Source organism: Manacus vitellinus, unplaced genomic scaffold (genome assembly GCF_001715985.3).
Source record: "Manacus vitellinus isolate BGI_N305 unplaced genomic scaffold, ASM171598v3 scaffold_30_pilon, whole genome shotgun sequence".
Lineage (NCBI taxonomy): Eukaryota > Metazoa > Chordata > Aves > Passeriformes > Pipridae > Manacus > Manacus vitellinus.
In genome coordinates, this window is record NW_021940291.1 from 7,741,731 (window position 1) to 7,760,056 (window position 18,326).

An 18,326-nucleotide genomic window follows, 5' to 3' on the forward strand; every position below is an offset into this window, starting at 1 on the left:
AAAAGAGGGAGATGTGGAAGAAGTTGTTCACATAACTGCCTTTGAATGCAGAACCTAATAGTGCATATTTAAATTAGGTACAGAGTTGGAGACTGAAAGTAAAACATGTCTTCGAGGAGGATAAAGGTTTTGCTGCTGGCTTTAGCAGCACCAGTGTTCCACTCCTCTTTGTTCATATAATTACAGTGTTTAAATCCAGCTGTTTGGTCTGGATACAGAGGCCTTGATTCACCATGGTGTTGATTCACCATGTTCTTGTGGCTACTCCCATAAGCAGTTACCACCTCTTACCATGCAGAAGCTGGACGTGCAGCTTCTGTTCCACTCTTCCTAACCTGATAGCTGGGTTTCTGCTGGTTGCCCACCATAATAATTAATACATAAATGTGTGTTTTCAAGACCAGTTGCAGATTCACATTATATAGTGCTCACAGTCTTTTCCTGCTGTAATACTGGATTGTCATTCCCCAAGGAACTGATATGATCTGTTGCTTCTAATAGTAAGAACTCTCTGGAGATTCAGGCAAATGTTGCCGAATCAGGTTCTGCTCCATTCTACTTATTTTCCATCCCTCCCAGCTCCTGGGAGCAGCAGGCATATGCACACACACAAAATGATGCATCTCAGTGTCAAGCCTTTGCTACCTGTGCATTAAATCTGGACCTAGCCAGCCTATTTTTTTACTTCTTTTGATTGTCTGAACTCTTATCCACAATCACGCTTAACTAAATGACTGGTGAGTATATCACACACCTTTATGTTTGAAATAGTCAAAAGGGAGAAGGGGGAAACAGTGAAATCTAGGGATCCAAGTAAAACAGAGAGTATCTGTGATCCCTTACTCCCCATGGAGGTTTAAAATTCTTATGGCATTTAATTTTTCAGGTATTTATTGCTCTAGGGGACAGCTAATTTTTCCAGTATAAATCAAGCCATAAGGATATTTCAGCATATATAAGACATTTCTTGTGCAATTATTGAAATGCTTAATATGAAACTTCCTGCCCAATGTGAATGGAAAAACACATCTGTTTTATGTGTTGTTACATTGGGCACAATGCCTGTACTTAAAATTTCCAGTGAGCAAAAGAGTATTGAAAAGGATCTTACCCTAAATGTGTACACTAAATTCTCTTTAAATTCCTACACTGTTTCTTTGAGGTTCTTGAGGAAAAAATATGCTGAAAAGTGCTTTAGAATATGAAAAACATATTTAGTGGAAAAAAGAATGCAGTTAAATAAATGAGTATAAAACCCAATGATTTTTACGGGGTCAACAGTTTATTTGGGTTATTTGCAATATAATTGAAAAGGTATTAAAAAGCTTTCCGTGACCTTTTACTTTAAAAATGGCTGGAACATTAATCTACTGAGTCTATAACGAATTCATTTGCAGTCTGAGCTTTTTTAGATTAGTTCTTGAAATGCGTACATCGAAGCCAAACTCAAGCTTCTCTTTTTGAAACTTGCAACCAGTAAAATGTTGTACATGCCAGTCAAACACATGAAGCAATGGAAATAACTCATCTTTCTTTGGGAGCGTACTTCTTTCAGTTTGGGCCTTTCTGTGCCATTCTGTTGTGGTGGTGGAGTCTCCTGGTATCTTTGCAAAGACCTAACAAAGTTATGTCTTCATTAATTTGGAGGTGTATTAGGAAGAAAAGGTGTTATGCACCTTGCTCCTGGCCTGAAAGAGGAAACTTCCATGTTACATGCAAATGATATTGCAGATTATAACAAGAGGTACCTTTCCTGTAGCTTTTGGCATTTCCTCTTCCTGTTATAACCAAGCATTTTTGATCTGACTTTTTTGAGAGCCACAAAACCATCATGGATGTGGTTTCATGGCCATGCATCAATCTAGGCTTGAGTGTTTTCACCCTTTGTCCGTGGATGTCGGTTTGCCACGTAGCCGATATCTTTGGCCCTTCAAAGTTTGCATACTTTGGGACACCATGTGTAAGTTTGATTGGATTAATTCTTCAAAGGATGAGCCCTTTACATTCCATGAGAAACAGCACTGTAGATACCTACAACAGCAAAACTCTCTAATGATTACCTACACCATTTACCAGGCTTACGTGGAAGTTTTGAAGGTAAGGGGGAGTATCCACAGCATCTGCTATACACCTTCATGGCCAATTCCAAGACCAAAGCCAGGAATTTGAGTTCCTATATGGTCAACAGAAAGAGATAGGACAATACTAATTCTGCTCAGTTCTTTCTGAGGGCAGTTCTAAATCCCTGTTTGAGACTAAATGTTCCTTGCAGCACTAGCGTAGACTGCTGCAGTAGTGCTTGTCAGTTTGTTTTATAGATTTCTTGTGAAATAATATTGACTTTCTGAAGAACTTCTCTTTGAAACAGAAGGTATTCATTAGCTTTTTGTTCCATATAAATCCCTTACTTTAGATGTTGAGTTTCTGAGGACTGATTCAGCCGTGTATGTCAGCTAGCTCAAAGAATTTTCAGAATTGTCTTCAAGGAGCACTTGCATACCTAGCTTCCTTAGAACCTTTGGAAAATTTAAACTTGCCTCTAGCTATCTTGCTGAAATTAGGCCTAATAAAGGATGTTGCAGCCCAGAATGTGCTAACTCCTACAGTTCTTACATAAGAGGAGAGTTCCATTGTTTCCTGCCTGATGATTTTTTCAAAATTGTTTCTTTTCAGCCACAGCTGACTGAAGGTTAAGTCATATAAATATATGTAATCCTGGACACACTTTGTCTCAGGGGTATCTAAACCTTGGTTGCATTTCAACATCAGTAGCATTATCTATTTGTATCCCTAACTAAAAGTGGTTTAAACACCAATTTTTGAGTTGCCAGTTTGAAAATTGTGCTTTATTGATATTTCTGCTCTTTCTTACTATCTGTGTGATCCGGATATTGATCAAAACAAGGGGTGGGATGGGAGTAGAGAATAGGCGCTTTTTTTTTCTGAAAAATATTTTGAGCCAATGAAGTTACTAATTTGTTTTTCTTTGTCTTTTTTCTAGATATTGTAAATTGTGACTTGAAGTCTACACTGAGAGTACTGTACAATTTGTTTACCAAATACAGGAACGTGGAGTGAAGAACTGATTTGGGTTGTAAAGGAGTGTTAACAAAGAAAGCATTGTAATTAGCATATCTTTCATCCATATTCCTCTGCATCTTTATCCTGAAAGGAACTAAACCATTTATCTGAAGAACTTTTAATTGTTTATTCTTGCACTACCATTTTCATAGTAGATTTAAAACTATATAACTTAAAAAGAAAAAAGGGTTGGATGAAAATATTTGAGTATATTCTGGGAGTATTCATGTCTCAATAATAATTGTCTTCATGCTGTTTTTAGTAGGTCAAACAAGAATGAAACAAACCGATTTGGTAACTTTGATTCAAATCAGCCTTTGAAGCCAATCATAGGAAGATTCTGTACTGACTACTTTAATATTTTTTACATATATCTTTTTTGAATCTGGGAAGGGGAAGAATATTTTCTATCCATGATAAGACAGTTCCATTCTAATTGTGAGAAATTAGAATGGAATTGAGGGAAACACTTAAATACACTTGTTCACATGACAGCTAAAAAGAAGAGACTTTACCTGATTAATATATAGTGCCAGTGCTATTATTAGGTTTTAATTTTATGGGTACAAACTGAAGTGGCTAGTCATTCCTTCAGACTTATTATAATGTGATACTCTGCTTTAAATCTGTGTTATTGAGCATTCCACAGCAGCACACTTTGCAGCTTGTCACTTGGTTTTGTTCAAGGCAGAGATCTTTTTTGCAAAGAACACATTTCAGGAAGACACACCTGTATAATACAGTTTTTCTATAATATTTGTATTATTACGTAATATTAGAAAGTAGAAGAATGTCTTGGTTTTGTTTTGGTAGTTTAATCACAGGATTATCAGGTTTAGATTTATTGCTAAATAGGATTTAGAATTGTCCTTTGGTTGATTTTATGATGAATGTATTTTGCTGCAGAATGTCCAGCACACACATACAAAAAAAAAAAAGATTAATTTTCTAGAAATATTCCCATAGTGTTTCAGATACAAAAACACTGCTTTTTGGTCAAAATTACTCCCACCTGCAAAGATTCTGTTACACTGTAAAGTTCTTTGGTGATTTTACATGCCTATAAAGGTTTTTTTAATCTAATAATCACCAAGTATAAGCTGTTTTCTGTTTGTTTTTAGCTTTAACAAAGACACAGAGGAGAAATGGGAGTTGATTTTTCCCTTTGACTGATACCAAGCACCAGTTATTTTTCCGTAAAGAAGCCGATAGAGGCTGCCTGAATCACTTTCTAAACTAAGTGTTCCACTGCAACCACAGGTTCTTGGAATCCTGGGTTACACAATAAGGAAAAAAAAATCCTTAAGCTGAAGTTCCTAGACAACTGTTCAGAAATCTTTGGGCTGCTTAGTGCAGGAAGGAGACTTGTTAATAGTCATCCAGGTCTGGCAGAACTTGTTTCGGGAAAAGGAAAAGTGATCTGTTGACTCCTGAGTCAGTTCCTTGGAAGAAAGGCGGTGCTGGCAAGAACAGTCATGAACAGTTATATGTTACTTATTATGTAAAGCATGACATATTTTTCAATTTTCCAGGGCTTTTTTTTTTTTTCTTTTATGTAGAGCTTTCCAGTAGAACATTAGCAAAAAGGGAACTCAAGCAATTGCTTTCTGTCTTTGATAAACACCAACTGATGTTTCGTAATAAGGTGATATGAGCTTCTGCTGCAGGGCTACGAAATTATTCTTCTGAGAAGTAAATATCAACTTTTTCAAGGGAAAGTCAGTCAGTGTTCAGTTTAAAGGACAATGCCTGGAGGTTCTATGAATTCAGAAATCGTTACCTGATTGTTATAAGCATTCTAAAGACCTTTGTTAGAATATTTTCTTGCCTCTATATTTCTAACTGAGTTTCTGAAACTAGAGGTACAAAAAATAACAATTATTTGCCTTTTACAGAGAGAAATAACTGGACATTTTGACCTCAGTGAAAATGAACGTGTTTTCATTACAGCTTTAATATCTGAGAAGCTAAAAATTAAGAATTAACCAAACATTTTCTGAGCAAACTGAGACAGAACTTCTCATGTACATACCAGCAGCCATTTCAGTTTATTTTAATGTTTAACATGTAAGTTTTTTATTTGCACACCTAGATTTTAGTAATTGTAATAGTTAATTAAAAAACGTATGTTTTTCTGCAGATCATGCTCAGCTAAAACACTTTTACATATCAACATTGACAAACCATTTTGATTGCCTTTGATTTCAGGAGCGCACTTTCTTTAAAGAAGGGATTTATATATGTAAGGTGAACAGTGAAACTCGTTTTTTTGCCTGGACTTGAAAATAAGTATTTCTTGTGCTATATTGGTATAACATTTTTGGAGATTTTGAAGCTTATCAGACTCCATTTTCCATCCTTAAAAACATAATACTGAGACAGAGTGATGAAATCCTCATGCTGAAATGCAATTATACAGAACCAGAGAAACATTTAAACAACATCCAACCTTTACACAATTACATATCCTATGGTAACAATTTATGTAAATTAAAATCCACTATATAATCGAGAGTGTCCTATGTAAATATAGATCCATGTGATAGTTTTAACACATTCACACAAATAGTATATGCTGCCATGCAGGAGTGGGTCACTGCTTATATTTTTGACAGTGTAGATTTAAATAGCTATCAGATAAATATGAAATCTAATATACAGATTATATCTAATATTTATTGCTCTGATACAGAATATTTTAGAGATATAGAATACTACTGTAGACAGTTTGCTCTTCAGCCATTGGTGTGGGTCAGCCCCTTCCTCCAGGAAAGGGAAGTGTAAAGTTAGCTGGGCCGAATTCTGCCAACGCCTTCATTGCTTTTATTCTTGATACACAGCAGTGTGTACTGATATACTGCTGGATGCAGAATTTTCCTCACTGTTTATATTAAGATAGAAGTTGTTTAAATTTTAGGTTGATCCCAGGTTTATTTATAATTACTTTAAACGATTAAATGGACCCAAGTCAATTGATTTAGCTCGTGTAAGACATGAGCAGCCATCTGGAGAGACCAGTTCCTCTGCTGGTCCCAGAGAGAGCCCCTGTTCTCAGGGCTGCCATCTCAGCACCTCGACTGGATTTCTAAAGCCAGGCAGTGTGAATCCAAGCCACTGCCTGAAGATCTCGTGGTGGTATTTGGATCTCATCCACCAGACCAATGTGCTTGTCTGTTGTGCTCTATCACATGAAGGCCCACAGGAAGCTGAGTCCACCAAAACCTGGCAGACTATAAGACTGCCTTGAGTAACAAACAGTAAACATTTCTGCTGCTGGGGCAGCATGAAACTGCCATAAGAACAGCTTTCTGTGCTTCTCTGACTTCTAATTTGTCCATTGCATCCAGCAATATGGTATCCAGTTTTGTTTTGTGGTTAGACATAGCATCTTTTCCCATTGTTGGATCCTGACATGCTCTTCCAACCACACAAAACTTGCTTTTCTTTCGAAGAGGAGCTACAGGTTTTTCACAGTGTGTCCATAAGATGTTGTCAAGATAATCACCTAAAATCCTAATATGTTGAAGTCAGCTCCTTTCAGGTTTCTCTCCCAGCTGACTGACATTGAGTTTCCATAAAGAACAGGCCCTATAAAAAAGGTATTGAAGGAACTTTTGCATAATTTTACCTAAGACACACTCATAAAGTCCAGAATTGGATTGCTCTGTATTTCTGATGGAATACAGACACACCGAGTTTCTCATTAAATGAGCTGACTGCAGAATATCTAATTCTTTGCATTTCTTAATCAGTAAGTATCTTCCTGTTACAGGGGGTAGCAGCCCTTGCAGCTACATAGCTCAGGAATTCAAGTGGACCAGCAAGAGCTGGGAAAGGTCCTTATCTGCATCAATTAACTGTGGACCAAGTTGCTGACTGGTGTATCCCGTGTAAACCAGTGGCATTAAACCAACAGAGCCTCTGTTTTACAGAGGGTAACAGTGCTTGGAAATGGTTTACATTCAGGCAGACTGTGTTGATTGAGGTAAACGCTACTTGGATGACTTTTGTTCTTACTTCTTTTCTGCCAGTGTGTTTTTAAATTCATGTTTCAGATCAATTTAGCAGACACCTTGCTGCAAGCAGCAGTGTTGTAAAGCAGAATGGCTTTTAGAAGTAATGGGTTTTATTTCATTAGAGAAAGATATATATGATATTTAATATACTAGATACCAGCTTTAGGTCTAGTTTTTGTTATTCTTGTCTTCCTATCGAAACAACCTTCATAAATGGCCAAGCACCCAAAGAGGAGACAGCGCCTTGAAGACCTCTTGCAAGATTATTTACACTGTTACCTAATAGATTTTTGTCCTTTTACTTTAAGAATTAGTATGGGTTTCATCTTTATAGTCAAAGTACAATGACAGACTGAAGAAATCCTTTGTAAAAAGTTATTATTGGTTTGAATTAGGATATTTTATTTTGATTTATCACATGAAAAATTGAGATTGCATCATCAAAATTCTAAAATTAGGCATACCTCAGCATCCACAGATTTTCCAAAGAGGTTTTGAGTCATTTAACATTTACAAGGGCTAATTTTGTGTATTTTGACAATATTTTGTGGGAGTTTTTTTCTTCAGTAGTGAGATTTTCTTTTTTGTCTAACAATTTAATACTATGTGCTCTGCAACAAGTCCTTGAAATATTTGGTTCTCAACTCCAATATCAAACTAATTGAGAAAAAAGAATATTTGCGAAATTTGCTTAACACGTATCTGAAAAATAATTATTAGTTTAAATTAAGCTGCCTTGCTTTCAACTGCAGAGTTAGTGGCTTTCACAGAATATATATACACTCTGTAAGTAAAAGACACACTCTTTTGATGACTTTTTCCCTGTGCTTTTTCTGAAACCTTTGTTATGATCCACAATAAAATTCGCACCTGAAAATCAACACTGCATGTTGTCATTGGGTCGAAGAATGAGATGTTCAACAAAAAATTAGGGAAGTTGTATGGTTTGTGTTCTCAGAGCTTCCAGACCTCTCTGTGTATCTAACCCATTTCCAGTTAGCTCTTTATGGGTGTACAAGGTGTTTATTATTACGTTCTGTGGGGGCTGGTGACAGCTGGAAGTGGGTTGGCAAAAACAGTCATGTAAACATACACTTGAAATGATTAACAGCAGCAGGTCAGGAAAATGCTGTCTTTGACTCAAAATAGCAAAGTATACCTTTGCTTTAACGTTACTGTGCCGAAAACTTCAGTGGTGATACTGCAGCTGGGCATAATGCAATTTTCTGCGGAGTAATGTTGTTAATTCGAAATCTAACAAAATGTTAGTGAAACGTTAAAATGATTGAAATTAAACTGCCCATTTCAGAAAATAACTGCATTTAGGAAGATTTTGAGATCTGTTTCTTTATAAACCTATTTTTGTTTTGACCCTTTAATGCAGGAGCTTCAATGCAGAACTTGGAACCAGTCCAAAATTTAGGCATCTGAAGTGCTACAGATCGACATTTTTAGCCCCTGAATTACTGGAATGAATCCAGAAACAGGTGTTTGATCTTTAGGTCTACTTGTAAAGCTGAAACCACCAAGCAGAGCTGCCTAATCAACAGGGAACACTAAAGACAGGGTGAGTTTTAATGACAGTCTTCAATCCCAGTCTATTACTCAGGACTGGAAAGAAGTACCTCTGTCTCCTTAGGATCCACATTCATAACCCCCACCATATACCCTTACAGCTTTTGTCCTGAATTTTATGGATTTTGTCCTGAAGAGCAAGTAGACTTGCTCTTCTTCAAACATTGCAGTACAACAAAAAGGTCATGGTCTGGCTTCCTCAATTTTTTCATCGCTATTCACACAGAAGGTAAAAGATTTGGGTTTAATGCCCTTCTGCACCTGTGGGAGTGACTTCTCTGCCTTTTTAGAAACCTGCAGTATGAATTTAAGGTGATATGCTTTTTTTAGTGTTGTTGGAGGGGCACTGTTGCCACCTATGCTGAAGTTGTAACTCTGTGTATAAAGTAATTCCACATTAACTGAGAGAAGAATAGAGCAGAAGAAGGAGCATAGCTGGTGATTAAGCTGTTGAAAAGGTAGAAGGGGATTTGGGGGAAGAACCTGTCTTCTGGGCCTCCTGTAAGGCCAGCTTCTATATTTTAGTCAATCAAAATTCCAAAACACATTTTGAAGAGGAAACGGAGTAACATCACCTCTGTTTCAATGCAAAGTTCCTGCTGAACTTGGGTCACTTTCACTCCTCTCTCCCAGGACTCACAACTGCCCCAAGAGAAGGTATTCCTACCCCACACAGCCTGCAGCCTGAGTTAGGTTTACATTTCCTCAGGCAGAGCAGATAATAGTTTCCTCCCCTGCTTCCTACCTGTTCTCCAGCCATTAGGTGAGCTCACGTGGGAAGGTGTGTTTTAGGAAAATTACAGACACCACTGCATTTTGTTTGTAAAGCCAGCTGGGGTTTGTTGGGACCTCTCTGAGCACAAGTACTGGATTGATGCCACCTCTCATTTTTGGATCCCAGCCAGATTACAGCTAGAACTACTCAGTCCCATTGAGACTGGGTCAGCCTTGAACATGTGCAGGCATAACATGCGAGGGACTTTACAACTGAAAATCAAGGGTGAAATTTAGATGGCTTCAGGGAGAGGTGGTGCAGCCTTGGTGCCTGCATTCTGTGCAAAGAGCAGAAAATCTGCCTGGGGCCATATTCCTCACGTGGGCTGGGGAGGGAAGACAGGAAGAGCATCTTCTTCTGACATCTCCGTGATGTGGCAGCTGCACAGGCTGTTCTCTACTTGGCTCAGTTTAATTTTATTGGGAATAAGAATGAAAACATGTTTTAACTGTTCCTCCTTCTCCTGGATGTTTGCACTGTTCCAGTTAGGTGAAAATTAATACTAAACTAGCATGTTGAGGCTCTACAGTCTTCGGCTGTGACTAATCAGCACCTTCCACTTCTCAGGGCTTTTGATGCTGGGAGGAATGAATGGTGCTGACTGTAGTCATGTCTCTGAGTGATTAGTCCATTGGATCACATGCCAAATTTATAACTGTTATATTAGATGAACAGATGAGGGCTATTAAGTTACATGCAGAGGGGCTGAAGGGACATTGCCGTGACCAGAATTTCATATTTTATTTGGTTGGGGTTTTTTGTTGTTGTTGGGTGGCAGTACTTAGGTGAGGGGGCAACCCCCCGGGGCAGTCTGAAGGTAGCAAATGCTGAGGACTGTAGCCTCAATCCAGCAAAACACTGATTTAGCTTTAAATATGTGAGGAAAGTCCTTGTGGTTTCTTTAAATCTGTTTTACCTAGACACGGATAAATATTCGTATCACCGTGGGAAGCCTCAGTCACATTTACACTGAGGCCTGTGTTGTATTGTCTTCACATCCCAGCACAGCCCTATATAATTACACCCACGAAATCATTACTTTTAAGGCCTGCTTTCCTCAAAGGATCCCTTACAAAATAGCTCCCTTTGCAAAATAGCTCACAAAATCCCTGCAGTTCTTGTCCTCTGTGGCATTCATTAAGAGTTTCACCTGGATGAACCATTGCAAAAGAGGGATGGTTTATATCTTCTCTTGTGAGGCCCTTGGAGATCAGACAGCTAAATCAACTGCAGAGCAGCAGAATTCTGGTGTCTGCTTTCAACCTTGCACTAAGTTTTAGGCAGATGTAGCTGAGGTGTGCTTATTATTGCTGTTTGGTTTATACCCATGCCTACAGGTTTTGTTGCACCAGTGCTTCCATGAATGCATGCTATGATACAGTCTTGTCTTCCTCAGGTCCTTCAGTTCCTTTGCACGGAACTTCATGATAGTTATGGATTGGGAACAATAGTATGGACTAGGAACCAAGTTCCCCTTTCTGTACCCTATCTGTGCCTTTAAGTTGTGGTGTAAAACAAGGAGCTAAATAGTTACCAATGAGGCTGGTGTGGGTGCCAGTCCCCCAGGGCAAAGGGACCAGGGGAGTTAAAAAGGCTGTTGGCTTTAAAGATCTTCACACTTCCTGTGGTAAAGATGTAGTTGCTCAGCATCAGGCCACTAAGGCAAGTAGGTATGGGCTTTTGTTAGGTGGCTGAGGGAGGAATTCTTCCTGTTGAAGTACTGCAGGGCCACCAGCTTGAGGGAAATTGCCAGCATTACAAGCTATGTGCATGTAATTTAGACTTTCCTCTATGTGACAGTAGCTTAAATGCTTTTATGTGCATATTGTCACAATGATAGAGTATTGAAGGTGTCAGTCCTGGATTTCTAAGCCTTCTGTACCTCCACATCTTTCTGAACTGTTTGTAACGACACTTGAATAGACAGAAAGGACATCATTAGTACAGATCTCTATTCTTAATTGCATAAAAACCTTGTACATCCACTGTCTAAAACCAGCACTCGGTTCAAACAGTGTCATAACCTCCAGCTCCATTTTTTCTGTGTTATCAGGACAAATTAACCCATTAGCTGCACAGACTCTATTGTGAGTCAGAGGTATATGACTCATATGAATAGAGCACATTTCTCTATTCTGGTTTTAATTAACTTGGCCTCCACCCAAATCCTGCTTAGAAATGAAAGATACTAGATTAGCTAAAGTCTACAACATATTTTTATGGTTTGCTCTATACTTACATGTGTATTTTTATGAGATAATGCTACAAAAAAAAAGATTTCTATTAATGCACTAGTTTAAAAGGTAAGCAACTGGACTGCTTTATTTGACAGGCTGTTAAAGTATTGTAATTAATCTGGTTGGTTTGTTTGACTTGCAAATTATAAAAGGGGAAAAAAAAAAAGAAATGCCCAATTCTAATACATTGGGAAAATAGTCCCAGTCTTGATTCAGATAAATGGAAAACAAGTTTATGGGGTTAGAATTTCAATAGAAGTACAGTCTTAAGGTGGCACTTCCCATTGCAATTCTCATAATTTTGCTATCTGGCAACTTTTTTCTCTTCTCTTCTCTTCTCTTCTCTTCTCTTCTCTTCTCTTCTCTTCTCTTCTCTTCTCTTCTCTTCTCTTCTCTTCTCTTCTCTTCTCTTCTCTTCTCTTCTCTTCTCTTCTCTTCTCTTCTCTTCTCTTCTCTTCTCTTCTCTTCTCTTCTCTTCTCTTCTCTTCTCTCTCTTCTCTTCTCTTCTCTTCTCTTCTCTTCTCTTCTCTTCTCTTCTCTTCTCTTCTCTTCTCTTCTCTTCTCTTCTCTTCTCTTCTCTTCTCTTCTCTTTCTGGAAAATGTAAAGAATGAATTTATAAGGATCTCAGTCGGTATTTCTAGTAGTAGTAGTAGTAGTAATTGTGCCTTCTCTTAATAAAGCAATACTAAAATTAAAAAAAACTCCACACATACAAACTGCAGGGGGGTAATCTGAGCCACTACTCAGGGTAGCCTGTCAAAACAGAAGCAATACTAATTGTACTTACACAATTTTGAAAGAATCAAAAGAAAAACAAGAAAAAAAACCCCCTCTGTGACCCTCACAGAAATCAAAGCCTGAATCTTACGTAAAACTAAACTTTCTTCATGGCATCTTAGGGGCTCTTGATGCAAATGAGAAGCAGGCATTCAGACACTCCATGGAGCCTTCCCACAACACCAGGATCTCTAAAGAAACAAGCACAGAATAAAAGCAGAGAGGGTGAGGGGAAGAGAGATAAATGTATCTTTCTGTGAACACTCTCTAGTTTGCAGCATGCTCATATAACACAAGGAGGGTGGGCCAGACTGATAAATTAATGAGGAGTATGTTCTGTGTGCCACCAACTGTCCAATGACTAATAAGTTAGTTTGCTGCTTTGGCAGGTTCCAGATTACTTGCAGCATGAAGAGGAGAGCTGGAGGATAAAGGTCAGGTTTTAAAAGAGGCTTAGTTTGAGGGGCTCTGAAATGAAAACTTGCATATGGACCACTACTTCCTAGACTCCACAGTCCCACAGTTTAATTCCAGTGGCTCAAAGCACTTAATCGAGGTCTGCCTTCAGCTCTGCCTGCTGCCAGTTAGTCCTGATAAAGCCCTAACTCACCTCCTCATTGCCTAAGTGGTGACATTAGGACTTTCATCAGGGCAAAGAAATTAAAGGCACGTAGCAGACTCAGCTTCATTGAACCAGAGCTCCGTGTCCAGATTCAGAGATTTTTCTGTCTTAGAGGGACACTGTCCTCCCATGCAAGAAAGGTAGTGTAACAATAAATTTACAATACACACTTCCCAATCACTGTAGAAACTTATCCAGTTGGTAGGAAGCCACTTTAGGGCACAGATTTATCTGCTGATATTTTGAACAGTTACTCTGCTTTTCAGGAACATGCGTATTCCTCACTTGGAAGTTTTGAGCATTAACTCCTGAAATTCCATTGCTGATAACTAGACCTTGCTTTTTATTTTTCCTTTGCCACAGTGGATTTTTTTTATGTCTTCACTGATTGAGGTTGGACTACCAAACCTGTCTGGATTCCTGTTTTATGCTTACAGTAATGTCCCTCCATTGGGCAGAGCTCCTTTGTATAATCATCTGCAAGCATTGTAGAGGTTCAGAGGGTGATATGAAGGTAGGATACTAATGGGCAAGTTTCTCTGAGTCAGCTCTTCTCCTTTGGGAATATATACATACAAGGAAACCTGCATCAAACCTCAGGATGTCCCTGTCACCCTGTGTGCTCAGAAAAGGAAAAGATCCAGGGCTCTCCTTTGCTTTGTGGTAAGGAAGTTATGTGTAGTTATACTACTAGAAGGGAAAAGAAGCATTTGTACTCTGATGTGAGATGGGGGATGGATCTTACTGGGCAGTACAGTCCCAGCACCTTTATTAAAATCTTTCCTAGCAAACTTGTAACTTGTATTCTGAGCACTTTCAGGAAATCAGCTGAACCATCTTGTGCTGCTGGGACTTTTGTATGCACCTCAACACTTGAGCCCCAGAAGTCTCGTGATGCTCTGTCCTCTCCTCTAGTATGACACAACCTCACCCAGTAATTTTGGTGTCAAGACCGTTAACTTTTGCTGCTTCTAAGGCTTCTTTCCCAATTGCTCAGCTACCCAGGCAGACCTCTGGGGTAGGGAATGAAACCGCAGTGAGTAACACCAACAGAAAACTGCTGTCTTAAGTCAGACAAAATTTTCCACTAGGTGAATTCCCCCAATTAAAAATCAGAAGATTTGTTCCAAGGAATCAAGACATGCCTGTTATTTAAACGCAATTTCTCCTTTATTACTGGCTTATTAAAACTTACCATTCTCTATTAATCAGCATTTCTTAATTAACATAAAATTCCCAGGGTCTGGTACAATTCCACCACCCGCAATCCAGTTCTATCCTGTTGGTTTCTATTTAGACCACATATTGCTAGAGTATGCAGGATTATATTGCATGCTGCAATTATTTTCAGGGAGGACTGTGACACTTGGCCTTGATCTTGGCTTTCTCTATTACAGAGCGCTGTAAATATTCTATATTTATTTATAACTTGTTGAGGGGAACAACAGAGGCTGCCTGACACTGTGCACTCCCTTCTTTACATTATAATTCTCAGATGGGTCTCTCAGGATTTACAGGGAGGAGAGCTTTGCCATTTGGAGAAAAGGTCTTACAATTTAATCAGAATACAATTTTAGCCAACCAGCCAGTTCAGTCAGCCAGTCCAATTATTGTGGGTTGAGCAAGACTCTGTGTTCAGGACTCCCTTGAGTTGTTTTTAGTTATGAAATAAAAATAAGAAATTAGGTCAGTTATACTCTATTGATTTCTAGTCATACAGCTTTCAAGAGTATATAGCAGCATAGTTTTGCCTCAGTTTATATTTGGCATCTCACTGCCATGACTAGGCTTTGCCACCACTTGAAAGTTAAACTGGGAGTGCTCATTCCAAATGGCAAATTAAATATGTGCTTGTCTCTGGACTGGCACATGTGGACATAAGTCATATGGACTTGCCTCTGGTTTTAATCCCTGCAGCACTGCAGGGGAATGCTCTCGGTCCAGTGCTAAAAGAGCTGCATCAGCTCTCCCATCACCATCTAAGAACAACAGATACTTTACTGAGTGCCTTGTCCTCTCCACTGGTTATTTCCTCCTTGACAGACTCTCCTGAGATCTTGTAGCCTTCGTACCAAATTTTTCTTAACTACTGTTGCCCTTCAAAAATTCCCAGCTCCCAACTCCCCCTTCATCTGATTGTACCTTATGACCTACCTCATCTTCAAGCTGTCCCTTCTCCCTGGTTAAAGCAGCTGTTTAAGCCATCAAAATCATGCAGCTGTCCATGCCACTGTTTTACCAAAACCCCATTCTTTCCAAACTGTTTTTAAAAACTATGTCACTCCTGTTTCTTTTCTCCAAGCCACATTAAAGGCTTTGAATGGTTTCTTTATCTGACTCTGTGTAACAACTGATGGAGCTTCTTCTTTCTATTATCAACCTCTCGTGTTCTATGGGCACACTCAAAACAATCTCTCATCCTCCTGCTATAATTTTAAAAGGTAGGATTGAAAGAACTGTACCAATCACTTCCTGCCACAACCCAGCACATTCTGCAACATTATTTTCAATACCTTCTTTTTTTCTTCTAAGGATTATTCTAAGAAAAAAAAATCCAAATTCTGACACAGCAAACAGCCTGTGGTCATTGCTTCTTTCATGGCTGGTCAAATAGGTGTCTGCTCATACAGACTCCAGTTTTGTGACTGCACAATATGAAGAGAATGGCTCCATGTCTCTGCCCATTACCTTGCAGAGCAATATTAAGCCAGAAATGTGCCAGGAAAACCTCAAAAGTGCCTGAGTTTGGATACATCCCAAATGTTTTGGTTTCTTGTGTGCACTTACAGAAGTCAGAAGAGAAAACAGAAAGACCTATAAATGTGCTATTGTTCATTCCCTTCCCTTTAATTCTCTGATCCTGTCCTTTTAAGTGGCTGCAGTCTTTATTCACTCTTTACCCTTCACCCCTCCATTGCTGATGTTGCACTACTTTGCATACAGTGCCGTGGAAGCAAATTGTTGCAAATAGCTACATTGTAAAGGGAACGTGGGATTTGAGGAATTTCATATATATTAGCTTAAAAAAAAGCAACAAACAAACAAACCCAAAATGCATGGAGTTGACACATATGAAGGTTTGCAAGTTAGGAAATGAAGATATTACACTTCTCACATGAAGGTGAGTTGCATCTGCATATCTGTCTGTGTGATACTGTTGGTTTTGAAGCCCAGGTGAAACTGAGTTATAAAACTTGCTTCTTTACTATTAGTGTTCTGTGCACCCAAGGACAGCTTTATCCACTGATACCACTCTGAAGCTTCCCGTTTTATGAAATAGAAGTTGTGTATTTGTATATGTGGAATTAATTTCCCCTGCTCTGCGGAAGCAGAAGATGAATCTGCTTTTCTCTAAATCATTTTCCTTCTCACCAGCAAGTCGTGTGCTTTGAAAGCTTTGCAGGGTGACAGACTCTTCATCCTTATTGCAAAGCCAGTGATTGTCCTTCCTCAGCATCACTGGACACAGGTCAGGCCAAGCTTCCTGAAAACAGAAATAATATTTTCTGTTGAGTTATCCTGTGAAGGAAGTAGATTATATGGTATGGTCTGAATTATTAAAAAACTCAGAGATATTTGTGTAGTGTAATGAAATAAAACTGTATCTAAAGAGGTACTTTGCTAAGTTTTAGTTAGATCTTAACATTTGAGAGTGATTTGGCATTTAGGATAGCATGAGAATTAATTCCAGAGACAAGATATAATCAGTTTACCTTTCTTGGCACTGTATCTTGCAAATGTAAAAAAAAAAACTCTTTTAATTTACTATATAATTATCCTTGTGTATTCTTGAATGAAAGCTTAGCAAAGATCACATTTCTGGCACATTTGGGAGCAAAACAGTTAAATTGCTAACAAATAATGTTTTGTAGTTTGTATGAGAGCCAAGAAGATTAATGAAATGTTCATGAGAGAGTCTGGCAAGTGGCCACATTCCTATGGGAACATTGCTGTAGTGAGGTTTAACGGAGCATGAGGGACATTAAGAACCAAATGTGTGGGAGTTTTAGGGTGAACTGTAAATGATAAGAATCTAGTAAAACTAGATATCGTGTATTTTGCCTTTGAGGCTTTCCAGTGGATCTCTGTAACATTTCTCATCCTTATCTAAAGCCTGTGAGGAAGAAGAGCAAAGTGCACCCTCCTTGGGTTTTTCAAGAGCAGCTGTCAAACACTTGAGCTCTGCTGACTTCTTTGAATGTTACAGCAGATGTAAACTCATTAAACAAATGGCTACAAAAAATAAGTCTTTTAGCCTGACTAGAGTTTTTGTATAGAAGCTCCTCAATTTAATGCTTAATCCGCCAGCCTTCCCAAAACTTCCGTAGGCTTTTAATTGCAAAGAGCTGTGGTAATTTCATTCTTTTAGACAAGCCAAGGGGAAGCTGCATTGCTGCAGTGTTATTTCTATTTCTGTTGTATCACCACCTCCCCTTTCACAGCAGTTGTCTCTGAAATACGTCCTTATCGACCATGGGTATCCACTAACACGCTGTATTTATATTAAGTTATTTAATGTTACATTTAATCAAAGGTAAGAGAACAAGCTGAATTTCCTCTATTTCAGAAAAAAACCTCTTTTCAGTAGATTGCTAACAGCAGTCAAAACACCTCTATCATACCAAAAGATAAGTTAAACAGGAAGCTATTGATTTCCCTGAGACCAGGGCAGGCATTGACAGATGTGTGGACTCTAACAGTACGATTTCTAGAGGTTGTCCAAATTAGCTAAAATAATCTTAGATGATCATCATGGATAGCTATTAAAGTGAAGAAAACCTGTGTTCTTACTTACCTTTCCACTAGATGGCAATGGTACATGGTAGTTATGTGTACTTTAGTACAGGAAACCTTTAAAAATGAAAATTTTATTAGAGGTTTGAATACCTCTTTAAATGAAGTCAGTTGGACTATTAACATATGCTGAAACTCAGCTGTCTCAGCAGTGCCTGTCTCAAGTAGTAAAACTAATTTTCTTTTTTGCATAACAAATGCAATATCCTGATTCAGAAGTAACAGATATGGATAATAAGCCTATTCAAAAGCAAATACAGTGCTGTGATGAAGAGGCTGTCTAACACACCGAAGTTTGTGTTAAGTTTCTGCTTTATTGCTGGATGAGGCACTTTTCTGGTATTAAAACCAACAGACAAACCAAATCTTGAAGTCATTTCATTGACTTCAGAAGAGTTGCATTAGGGAGGCATTTGGTTCAGGGATTTTGTATTACGAAATTAAGAGT

The 18,326-nt window shown here is 38.5% G+C and overlaps 1 protein-coding gene across 1 annotated transcript in view; it reads left to right on the plus strand.

Moving 5' to 3' along the window:
- Positions 1–7,978, plus strand: part of PARVA (parvin alpha) — a 35,272-nt gene extending 27,294 nt beyond the window's left edge. Inside the window, exon 13 of the mRNA XM_018076098.2 lies at positions 3,002–7,978. Within this exon, the coding sequence (XP_017931587.1) occupies positions 3,002–3,078 (77 nt within the window). The 3' untranslated portion in view covers positions 3,079–7,978. The remainder of the gene's footprint in view (positions 1–3,001) is intronic.
- Positions 7,979–18,326: the final 10,348 nt, after the last annotated feature.